Source organism: Callionymus lyra, chromosome 13 (genome assembly GCF_982586985.1).
Source record: "Callionymus lyra chromosome 13, fCalLyr1.hap1.1, whole genome shotgun sequence".
Classification (NCBI taxonomy): Eukaryota; Metazoa; Chordata; class Actinopteri; order Syngnathiformes; family Callionymidae; genus Callionymus; species Callionymus lyra.
The window spans coordinates 8,930,344-8,942,692 of NC_141830.1; the positions used below are offsets into that span (position 1 = coordinate 8,930,344).

A 12,349-nucleotide genomic window follows, 5' to 3' on the forward strand; every position below is an offset into this window, starting at 1 on the left:
CTCCTGTAGAAACAGTTAATATTAAACTTTGATGTAGCTGTATTGTAGATGGTGACTAGCAAGTCAATGCAGAAAACAAAACAATAACGCTAGGGCTTTGAAATGATTAGTGGTGGTCATAAACGTATATCTGATCCATCGAAAATATCACTAGAACAAATTCAATCTTGAACATTGATCATTTTTTAAATAAACCACTGTGATAATTTGTCAATAAAATATATATCAGTGAAGTAATGGTCATTGATAGTTTCCTTCTGGTCATAATGTAGTTTCAATGCTTTGAGCTTTAACACTTAAACACTGCATGTTTCGTCTTTCCATTGCATCATTACATTTCTCGCACATCCCCCTTATGCATGTGCATGTGTGTGTGTGTGTGTGTCGATCAAAACTGAAAATCTGTAAATGCGTGGATTGTGTTTACAGGTTCTGTACGTTCCTGATCCCGAGTACATCTCCAGTGTTGGAAGCTCTCCCTCCCTCAGTCCCATCAGCCCCCTGTCTCCCACCTCTTCTGAAGCCGATTTAGAGAAAGTGACGGTATGTCAACACCTAATTCACTCTGTGGGACAATGCTAACTAGTCTTTGTGTTTGAGCCAGATAGTTGTAGGCAGTGCTATTCTTAGTCGTCTATTGTTCTTGCTTGGTGTGGTGGTACGCAACAAATAAGTCATTGTCAGGTACATCTTGATTTACAACGTTACCGTGATTCCAGGATTATAACAATGGGTTTGTATGGGTTTAACGGCCTCCAGGAGACTTATGGGAGAATAATTGATAGTTAAATTTTGAACTCTCAATGAATGCATCATGCTTGTCCAGAAGGAAATGATAAATAATGCATTAGTGAAACGTGGGTGAAGCGGCGAAGAAGGCAACATTAATAGCAGTTAGCTTTTATCTAACCGTGTTACTGCCGTGTTGCAAACACTGTTGCTAAAATAGCATATACCAAAATATATATATATTTATGTGTAATTAAATTACACATAACTTATAATATAACGTGTGTCTTATGTATGTACAAATAATGTTGACTTTTAAAATATAGTCACTGCTTAATACTGATATTTTATTTGATGAAATGTTCTACCACATTCCAAACACACCTTGAATCTTAAGTCTCTTTCCTGAACAACAAACTGTGGACTCAGTTTTCTTCCATACAGTTAATCCTATTTAATTGGATGCATTGCTAAAATTTGTACAAGCTAGTTTGGCACGTTCTTCAGCGCGATAGAGAACATGAAATAAATAAATAAATATTTATTTAACAAGGATGCTTGCACTGAGTGAATACTTGAGACCGTGAATGCTGAGCTGGTGTTCCACCCTGGTGTTTGCTGCTGGGACTGAAACTTGATCGTGACCTGAATTTAATCTTGAAGCAAAGAAGAAAATGGAATATAAAGCTTGTATCTTGAAATTCAATATCAAGGCACCACTGTCATCTACACTCTATAATATATGTGTCAGAATACGTCTTTGTTTTGATTGTAATTCTTACCAAAAATATAATAATTGATGTTGAAATACAATGGAAATTGTACAACAAGATAAATGTGTCGGGTATAAAACAAATACGGCCACTGTGACTTTTCTATCCTACGTTGTAATGTTGGTTTAAATATAAAGTGGCTTACTTCTGCTTTTGTACGTTTCCATCAAAGAACCATGTACAACAAAATGTAATTCAAAACCATTACATAAGTGAAAAACTGAGCGAATAAGAAATGTAAATACTGCGAATAACTTGATGCCACCGTTGTTTGTTCAGGCGTAACAGACATGGATATGTAACAAAGGTGTTTCCTGGAACACCAACGCACACTTGCACAAACATGCCTTTTATCTTATGACCCACTAAGACTTCATTGTAGGTCGACATGTAATATGTCATTATAAAGATTAAATATAAATATACTATTGGTGCTTTTATCAGGTGACAGGAAAACATGTTATGCAGGAAAGTGTCCAAAGGAATCAGGAAGTGAGGTATAAAGTTTAATATGAGATCAATTGTAAAATCTCATATTTGTGTGAGTGAGGCATGTGAAGTTGTATGTGTATATAATAAATATATACTGTATATATAAGAAGCACAGACCCTTCCGTATTCCCTCAAACCTTTTCCCAACTCCTCTTGGGGTAATAAAGGATGGGGTTTGGTGTTGACCAAAAAAATTGTTGCTGGTATTGATGCCGATACCTTCACTTTGATTCCGGTTCCTGAACAATACTTTTTTTTAAATTAATAAGATCAATTCCAACAGATGGTAAAATAACATTATACATACTATGAACCTTGAGTTAAGTTTTTCAGCCTTGGTGACTTAACAGATTTTCTTCAGAGAAATTCACACTTTATCAAGGTATGAATCACGTGTTAACTGTACCGTGAAACTGTACCATCAAAAGACGAAGAATGTTTTAATACTGTAATACCAAATACACAGCCCTAGCTGGAACATAGTCTCACCATTGTGCCCACGGTCTGCCGCAAGGTCTGCCTCTCAACTGGGTTTAGATGCTAGCTGTCTATTTTGACTGCTTACTCTATATCTATAGGAGATAGAAAAGTTAATTTAGAGCTCTGTCTTTCGGCTCAGCTCTTTCTTTACCACAAGTGACCGCTACCGAGTTCTTATGCCAGGGCTGACATTTTGTGAGCAAGAACCCGACATACCTGAATCCTGGAAAACGCATTCCACCCTAATCCGACTAAGGACCATGATCTCAGATTTAGAGGATGTGCTTCTTATCAATGACATTTGGTCCAATAAACCATCTGCAAAAGACAATAAGATCCTGTCAATCAAACCACAGAACCTAAAGTTCATATTGGCTATTTCATTTTTTTACAGTAGTTGATGGAATCAGACTCTACTTGATCACCAACTAGATATACCGTATATTTTGGACCATAAAGCCCACCGGATTATAAGGTGCATTAAGTGACTAGTACCATGTAATATCATAGAGCATCACTGAGTAATACTATGTAGCCTAGCTTTGTAGCTTACAAAATTTGAATCAAAAATATTTTGACAGATTTTTAGGGCACGGTGTACCACACAATGTTGGTTAGAGGTCGATCAGCACATCCAGAATTTATATATAAAGCTTATACAGAACAGTGTAAAAAATATAGGGTTTGTAAGTATCTCTATAGTGTGAGAAATACGGTACTTGATATTGATGTGTGTCGATGTATTTTCCCTTTCACTGTCAATTATGCATAAGCCACAGAAAAATGATATGTTGCCGAACATTTCAATCTTCTATAACAGTGCCTTTGAATGTTTAATATGTTGAATGGTTTTATTTTAGATACACTATAAGCCACTTGTCTCTGCCGCACTGCTTCACCAGTGGAGCGTAAAACTTGCTGCAGAGCAGTAGCATGTTTTTTAAAGTTCCTTGAGCTTCGCATTGGTCCGGCTGCAGCATCCTGTTAAGCCAATCACAAGGCAACCACTAGACGTGCTGCCATTTTTTTTTTTCAGAAATGTTTTTTCTGGTCTCCATGGAAATGGGCGTCTTGTTTTTGTCTCTCTTTGGGAGAAATTGGATTCTGCCATCTCCAATGCCCTCGCCGTCGTCGCCGGGCTTCAGACGTCCTCCCAGCACAAGCGCTTCCGTTCGCCCGGCTCTAATCTGCGTTGGTTAATTTCTCCGCGCTTGCCAAAAGAAAGGCCCACGTTCATTTCCTACTTATCTATTTGGGTCAGGCCTTTGAGAACAGGAGCATATTCTGCAGTTCTCCACAGGGGAGAGCCGAGTGAAAGGCTGTGACTGCAGAGAAATTAAGCTTTTAAAAGTGATGCCGTGTCTGATATTTAGAACGACTAATGAAGGCAGAAGCTCACTCAGTCAGACAAGCATCCAGGCAGCAATTATACTGGGCTGAGGAAGTGTGCTTGGAAGGCAAGGGAGGGATGTGAGGTTTGGGGGGTGCGGAGGGGGGGGCACACCATCAACAGATCTAGCAGGGATGTGTCGGTACACATCAATGTGTCTGTACACATTTCCAAGTGTGTCTAGCAACACTTTCCCCTTGTGTGTTGTTTTTGTTTTCGCACAAAGCAAGCGGCATCCAGGTGCTGTTTGATTTGCAAACCCTAATATCTCGCTCAAGTTCTCTTATTTATTTCTCCAAGAATCTCCGTCTCGTCTTTAATTACAAACCTATTTCGGTGGCGAGGCGCTCACGTCTCACTAAGGATGTTATTAAATGAATGTCTCGGGGAAGTGTGGAGTGAATGCCATCTGCAAGCTTCGGCTTTAGAGAGAAACCTTTAGACGGTTCTTTGAGTTTTCCACTTATTAAAACGGGCTGATCTGGAAACGAAAAAGGCGAGGATACTCGGATGCGTTGATTCGGTTCTTCTATTTTCTTCTTCACGTCTGAAAATTAATTTGTGAGGCGTTCATGGTGCGTTACATGTGCTGATGAGTTCATGACAGACTGAAATAACCCTGTTTTTTATGCTGTTCTTGAGCATATTTGCCTTGAAGACAAATTATATTCTAATATTCTCAGTAACCTCTTCTCTATTATGACTTGATACTAAATCAATCTGACATTTGCAGCATTCAACCAAGAGTAGTCCTCGTAATACACGCTTGACTATGACTGATTCCTCGGCCATTTGGTGCCCTAGGCGAGTCCTCTGCTCCCCTCAGGCAGACATGATATGTCATTAATTTAACATCATATTCCATATGAGGTGCAATCCCTTTACATAACTTTGACTCAATATTTACCTGGAGACCCCCTAGGGCTTTGCCGCCCAGCCAACCGATCACAAACGGTCACCATAATTATTTCAGGACATTTTTATTTGTTGAAAATAAAATAACAAACATTTAAAAACAATACATTGAAGTCATTAGTACAATCATTATACAGGATAAACGTAAAGACGTGTGTATTCAACACTGAAAGTCGCAGTGTCTTCAGATGTTATGTAGGTTGTTGCGGTTGGAAGTCGTGATTAATTGACTGGGCAGCAAAGCATCGTGGGAACTGTTCAGGTTAACTTCTGGTCACTGTTACTGAGTGTGTTTCTGAGGGTAATGGCACTCTTAATGCAATGTTGTGTATGTAAGGCAGTTCCTATAAAAACACTGCTCTTGTGTTGTTGTCTTTGTCTTGTGTACGACAAAGACCAGCTAAATACAGACAGTTGCCATATCGGGCTAGTTTTGGCTTTATTTTCTTGGCATCATTAAGCTAACGTAATGTTAGTGAAACTACTTTTGGATAGTAAAACCAGGCAATCACGGTAATGTGTGTAGACCCACATTTATATCTGGTATTTACCTGTATTTTAAATGAGAAGCATCAGATGATCAGATACTTCAGATCAGAGGTAGAGACCACAGATGGGACAGACGTGACACATGCAGTAGACGTAAGAGATAAGGCTGAATCAACGCATCACGGCACTGATGGAACAGATGTGACTTGACAAAGCAAGATGGCGCAGTTATGACACCAGGAGAATAACACAGCAGAAACATCTTTGTGTGTTTAATATGACATAAATCATGACAACTTCAGATTATTTACTTTTATGAGCGACCACACATTTGTCACTGATATGTTAGAGTGTGATCTCCAGGATGCCAACAAAATAGCTGTTTTGATTGTGGATCAAAATGGATCAGAAAATAAAGAAATCATTGTTTGATAATGTGAAAGATGGTGTGAGACGTGATCTGATCTGCGGTTTGTTTCTTCCGTGCACAGTTCCTCTTCTGCACTTTTTACAGGATATACAATGTGTCAAGCTGTCTCTATGTGCGAGGCTGTTGTGGTTTTCAACTTCACTTTTTAATTTGCTGCTTGATAGAGTTGGTTTCTTCTTCCGACTTCTGCTGTTAAATCATTTCTACTACAAGCCTAATTGACACTTTACTGCAAGGTTTCTTTTTATTCTCTCACCTTTGGTGATTAATGATGAAGGGATAACACATGCCTGTGAAAGGTATTTTCTGTTTATGGAACTGTGCACTTTTGTGATTCTGTTGACAGAAAAATAAATCAATTTAAATTACATAAAACTAAGTTGGTTGTAAATAAAATATTGATAAATACAAGTATGTTGATACATTTTGAGGCTCTGGAATTCCCTATTTGCAAAGCAAATTGATTACTAAATAAATGTGTTGTTTTTGTGTACACTTCTCACGCAGTGGGGTCAATCGTGAGTTTATATGTCCTCATTGCACCTTTTTTAAGGGCTGATAAGGTCCACTCTGCTAGGACTGAGCAATAAAACGATGACAATATCTGGAAATATCTCTTCCTGGATGGACAGATGTGACATGGTTTATTGAGACGACAGGGCACCACAACTCTCTTGGAAAAGCCTCAAAACTAAATCCCAAAATAATGCTGACAGAAAACGAAATAACATGGATTAAGTTTGCTATGATCTCTTGGTATTGTTGTTATTAGATATTGTTGGTATTGCATGTTTTTATTTATTTATGACACAGTTTATGGCCTTTGGTCCCAGCAGAAATTTCACAAAAGTAGATTAAACAGACAGTTCACATGTTAGAAAATAATCACGAAAACAATAATAAACAAAACGACAACCATAAACAGTAGTAGAAGTAGAACATCATGATGACGTATTTAATGTCATTTCTGAATAAAAAAATAAATAATAATAATAAACTTCTAATATCTTCTCAAGTGTAACATAGAACATTTAATATACAATTTCAGTAAACTATTCAAAACAAGCAGCTGGAGTTCAGATAACTTATATGTAGCTTGTGGTCTGTTTTTTTTTCACATTAATTGACCTTGTTTAGTAATTCATTAAATGCTCTTTGACAAATAAAATCATTTTCTCAGTAAAAGTGGATTTCCAAGTCCCTATAGCGATTTAAAAATACCAGCATTCTCAAATGAAATCGATGTGGTCAACTCTATAATTCAATAGCTTAAAGGCAAAAACAAGTTAGTCTGAAGTGTCTTCCAGAACTGTGTGTCTGCAGGCCTGTTGATATTGGCAGCAGAAAGTAACGCATTTTACAGGCTTAGATTACTGTGTGTGTGTGTGTTTGTGTGTGCGAGGATTCATGCACTTTCTGGCTGCCGGTCTCGCTGTTGGATTATTTGGCAGCCACAGCTCTGCTGGCATGCCTGCTCTCTGGTCATCTGTGTGGGCAGTGCCGTCCTCTTTGTCCTCGCAGAATCTCCCCATGCTCTCACCGACTCTCTCACACACACACAAACACACCGTGTTTACCAAGCTACTACTGTGACCTTCGTTTCTCTTCTACTTTTGCACCCACGTTCTACTTGCTCTGCCTCTTCTGCAGAGGGGTGAGGTCTAGAACTAGTGCCCGGGACTTCAGAATCTCCAATAGTTTTTTTTTAACTGCAGAAACTTTTTCATGTTTATAATCATTAAAGGTTGTTTATAGTCTTACAGCTCATGACAATGTCCACGGGATGGCGCTAGAGCTGTATATTTTTAAATTTTCAAACCTGAATCCTGTCCTGTGAATTGAATACTGTTAGAGCCGGTTTTCAAAGAAGAACTGAACAGAACATCATTTGATACTTTGCCACACAGAAAAAGTAAATTATTGAATTGCTTTTCTATTGATTACAACTGATTGATTGGTGTCTTATTATTTTATTTCATCGGTCTAGTTAACTAAAAAGAAAGTTGTTAAAATGAGTTAAACACAAACACTATATGGGACTATCTTGTTGCCGATAAACCATATTGAGATTAGGGGTTTCAATGTTTGTAATTTTTATTTTTCTACATGTGTAACCGAAGCTATGAAGATTAAAGTCTCCAATATGACATCTTTCTATCGCAGTGTCCTTTTACAATAAACTGAAACTGCAGTTTTGCCATATAACAACTATAAGGTTGTCTCCATTAAAACACCTCCGACCTAATCCCATTGCAGCAAAGCTTTTCCAGTAGATATCAGATAAAATAAATAATAATTAGCCTTGGGGACCCACTTCAAATACTAAATGTTTGCCAACATAACTGATGCATCACGTAACTTAATTTGCTGTATTTACAAAATCCGTCTGTGGCTCTTTGACCTCCGATCTCAAACTGATTTTATGCGATACTTGGCGCTCAAAAGTCAGTCAAAATTATGTTAAACAACAAAGCCGTGCCACAAGTTAGTCTGCTAATACTCCGCGATTCAGGTAGTGTTAGTCCCAGAGGGTCCATAGTGATGCACCTCACCAAGTAATACTACAAAGGCGTACTAAATTAGTTTAGTAGTTTACCAACATTTTAAACCCTGTATAAGTAATATAAACACTTATGTATGACTACAATCGTTGACACAAAGTCTCAAAACTTTATTGACACCACAGTCTCCCGTATGAGTCCCATATCACATGACCAAAACACACATGCCTATTGGTCAACAGCAGCTCCGCCTCACTTGCAGGCATGTATATATACTGGTGGGAAATAAACTTTAAATGGTTATTGATTTTTTTTTTTCCAAACGTTTATGATTCGTTATACTTATTATCGTTATTAACTGTTTACACGTGTAGACATTGACACCCATAGTTCAGATGTATTTTTTATAGACCTTTTCAGGTCGTGAGATTTCATTTTTTTAATTAATTTTGCTCTTCATGATGTCCAGATGTTTTTCCACAAAAATGTAACAATGTCTTTGAGCTATGAAAAGTTGGAAACTCAGAAACCAAACCCAGTAACCCAGAACAAGGGCCGGAGTTGAATTTGTAACAATGTTAAAGGTAGAATATCACACATGCAGGATTGGTAACAGAAGGATGGAATATTATAAATTGTGGATCTGTGGAATTTTTTTTTTTTTAACCAGAAAACGAGTGAAATGATTCATTCACTTTCTCTTGCCCGGAGAACCGTCAGTGCTCGGGGCTAATGAGCTCCGCTCTCACTGCTTCATCCTTGTTCTTGTGAGCACTTATGTTCACCTTCAAGTCGGACCAGTTTAAATCACAGGTTGTGACTATGGAAATTTGACATTTCTACCCTCTGTGCATAAAAAAAAAAAAACCCTTCAGGTTCAGTTGCTCTCTACAACATAAGCGAGCCTTCCAGGCTCCAAAACAGAGACGACCGAGATGACCCTCTCTCTCTCTCTCAAACTAGTTATAAATAAATGAAATATTTGAAAATGTGCTTGATTTCTACTCCAATCACTTTGACAAGAGCTAAGTGCCACTTCTTTTCTGTTTCTCACTGAAAGTCCTTGAGGTTTTCCTCCTCACGCTCGCCCGTGTCGATGTCCAGGCTCGCCCTCCTCCATGCTTCCTCCCCTGTTAAGTCCAGCAGCCTCTTTCATCTGGAAATTTTTTCGGGCACCAGGTCCAGCCTGTTTCCCCTCCTCGTTTGAAGTTGCACCAAAGAAAAAAAACAACCTGTGCTTGGAAACGGCGAGCAGGTCATTTCAGGATACTACCTGCTCGTGACTCACTTGAGTCAGGAGCACACATGCTTCAACATCTTATCTATTCATGCACGGCAGATGAAAGGCAGGGACGGATGGAACCGAACTGAAATGTTCAGATTCTCAAACATAATCCGACTGTAAATGAACACGGCAGCATTAGCATTTGCAAACCAGTCCTTGTTCGTCTTTGGGGTACAGGAGGTTCCATGATCTGTTTGATTTCAGCGATACTTTTTAAGGTCAAAGACAAATAAACAAAGAGCACATTTACTGCTCGGCTCAACTTATTTAGTTTATGTGGCTCAAAATAATGCTGATAAAGAGGCAAACAGCTAATTCTAGCGATAGCATTATGAACCACTAGACCTGCTTTTTTGTGTGCACAAGCCAAAGATCTCTGTTTCATTTGTAGTAGTTTGAATCTAGTTATTAACGCAAATTCTCAAGTTGGATTTACACTTTAATTTACACGCATGTCAAGCGCCCGTTTGTTTTCTTCTTATTTATTATTCTCAGTGTTCAGGATCAAAGTTTGGAGACTCTAAAAAAATAATCCCAACAGATGTGTCACAAAATATGTATCACGATACAGGGGTAATGCAACACCTTTATTCTTTACAATTTGATACTGTAGTAACAAGGATATATTTGTAGTATTGTCCAAGTACTTGTAGTGTTGCAGAATTTACAGACCACATGACTCTTGAAGAAGTCGTAACTGTTTTTTAAACCAAAATATGTCGAAACGTGAGTGAGTTGAAAAGCTGCTGCAGTCGCCTGTATCCTCTTGTCCTCAGTCATCGCCGGGATCTCGCAGGATTTATGATATATTATGATGTAATGACTGCTGCCAGTTAAGCATCTAATTATTAAATTATTGTTATTATTTATTATATTTTGGAAAGAAAAAATGGATACAATGCTTTTGAATATCGATACATTATCATAAAAAAATGTTTTTGATATTGTGAATATTTTCTCACACTTCTAGTTTTGCAAATTTTTTGGTTTCCTTGAAAGAGAAAATAAATTTGACAAACATTTTGCTTCAAAATAATTTTGGACTGAATCAAAATGGGGTTAAATCCTGTTGGATTTGATCATTTTCAGCTGTTGGATAACAGTTTGGGTTACATTTATTTGTTCATGGATTATGTAGAATTCATAATTGTCTTCAACTATAGTTATTATAAAACACACATTTGTTGTATCTTGACTATATATAGCATAATATACACCCACACACAGATCTTTGAAACTCTTGGACATATTTTCTTACATAAATTGCCGTTTATCGTCTTCTCAACATCAAAATACTGTTATTTTATAACCATGTTTTCTCCCATCATCCCACAACAACCATTTTCATGTCAAAACTCCAGCAGCTCATCAGCATATTTCGCCACAGCTACGGAAGATGATTGACAGGCATTAGTATTTACGTTCCCTGTGGAGGAAGTGTGATCTTGCAACACCTTCTTATCTCCGGTGCTGCTCGGTTTGATAAGAGAAGCAACGCACGCTGATGTTCCCTCTTGTTTCGTTTTGAGTTGAATTTGAGCATTTTTTTTGTGTTCAACCCGAGAGGAAGGAAGCCAAGCTTGGATGAGTCACTGGGAAGTGACTTTCCAGCGAGTGGTTCACTGGAGTAGTAGAAGTTTAAGTGGCTAACAACCGCTTTAAAAGCAGAAAACTTCCCACACGTTGTTCTTAACTCTACCAGCTTCTGCTGTCACTTGTAACAGAGTCAAGGATGTCCTTGAAACTTTGAGGTTGTTCTCTGTGGCCATGGTTGAGAAGGTATCCCTTTGGTCACCAAGACCGTTGTCTCGTCGTCTCTACTTTATAAAATATATTTAGTCTATTGGATCTTTAGTGTGTCTGTCTTGTGAGAAGCACGTTCAATATTTCTTCTGTCAATAATTTTCCTATTGTGTTAATTATTTCCCAGCAGTAATATTGAAGCATTTTATTCAATTGTGTTTTTATTTTGACAAATTGTCTCTCAATTTTTAATTCTATTCCATATATTTACTTGAAGCGTTGTCTCCCTGATACCAAGAATATAAATCTAATTTGTGTAAATTTAAATCATGTATTGGCAAAAATGTTAAAATTGTTGCTATAGTTGTTTGTTTATTATCCCTTTTTTAAAATTGATTAAATATGTGTTTGGTATTGTTGGCCCTCTCACATTAAACATGTTTAAATAAGTTTAAATAAGGAGTATATCAGTGACTTATGATGGAATGGTTGAATTTAACATCTCAAATGTAAACATTTAAAATGTTATTTTTAAGCATTGAATTATTTCAAAATAATTAAAATAAATATTTTCTATATTGAAATGTTTGTTTGTATTTATCAATACAACTTGAAAATGTTTATATAGATTTTTGATTTTGATTTTCTTTTGTTTTTTTAATAATTTAATTTTAAAATTTGAATATTATCAAATTGCATGTTTTGTTTTACCGTAAGATATTGATATTCCAACTCTGATATTTAATTATTTTTTTTACAAGGCTATGGCTTCAATAAAATATTGGCAACATTTTATATTGAATTTAAAATATTTATTATATTTCAAAATAAATTATTCAATTAAAAAAAAACGTTTAAAAAAAGAATTCAAAGTTTCAACATTAGTAATGTTAACTTCAACTATTCACTATTCAGACGACACTGATTCACTTCCATAGATACATCCAGTCTTTTATCTATTTTTATTTTTCAGCCTTCTGGATTATATTGTATTCAGTTTTTTCCTGGCATTATCTCACACTTTCTGCCGTTACTTCCTCAATCTCAGCCGTGTTCGCTCGGTCACAGTAACATCCCACTGATCGCCTCCGACACTTCGTCCCAGCGGAAAGTCATTCAGAC

General features: G+C 37.1%; 1 protein-coding gene across 6 annotated transcripts in view; it reads left to right on the forward strand.

Moving 5' to 3' along the window:
• oxr1a (oxidation resistance 1a) overlaps nucleotides 1–12,349 on the forward strand; it is a 150,564-nt gene that overhangs the window by 111,978 nt on the left and 26,237 nt on the right. For 4 of the 6 annotated variants that reach the window (XM_087805345.1, XM_087805344.1, XM_087805347.1 and 1 more), the window contains one exon: nucleotides 430–543. The exons of the other annotated variants lie outside the window; for them this stretch is intronic. In XM_087805345.1, the coding sequence (XP_087661471.1) occupies nucleotides 430–543 (114 nt within the window). The remainder of the gene's footprint in view (nucleotides 1–429; nucleotides 544–12,349) is intronic. 6 annotated transcript variants of the gene reach the window in all.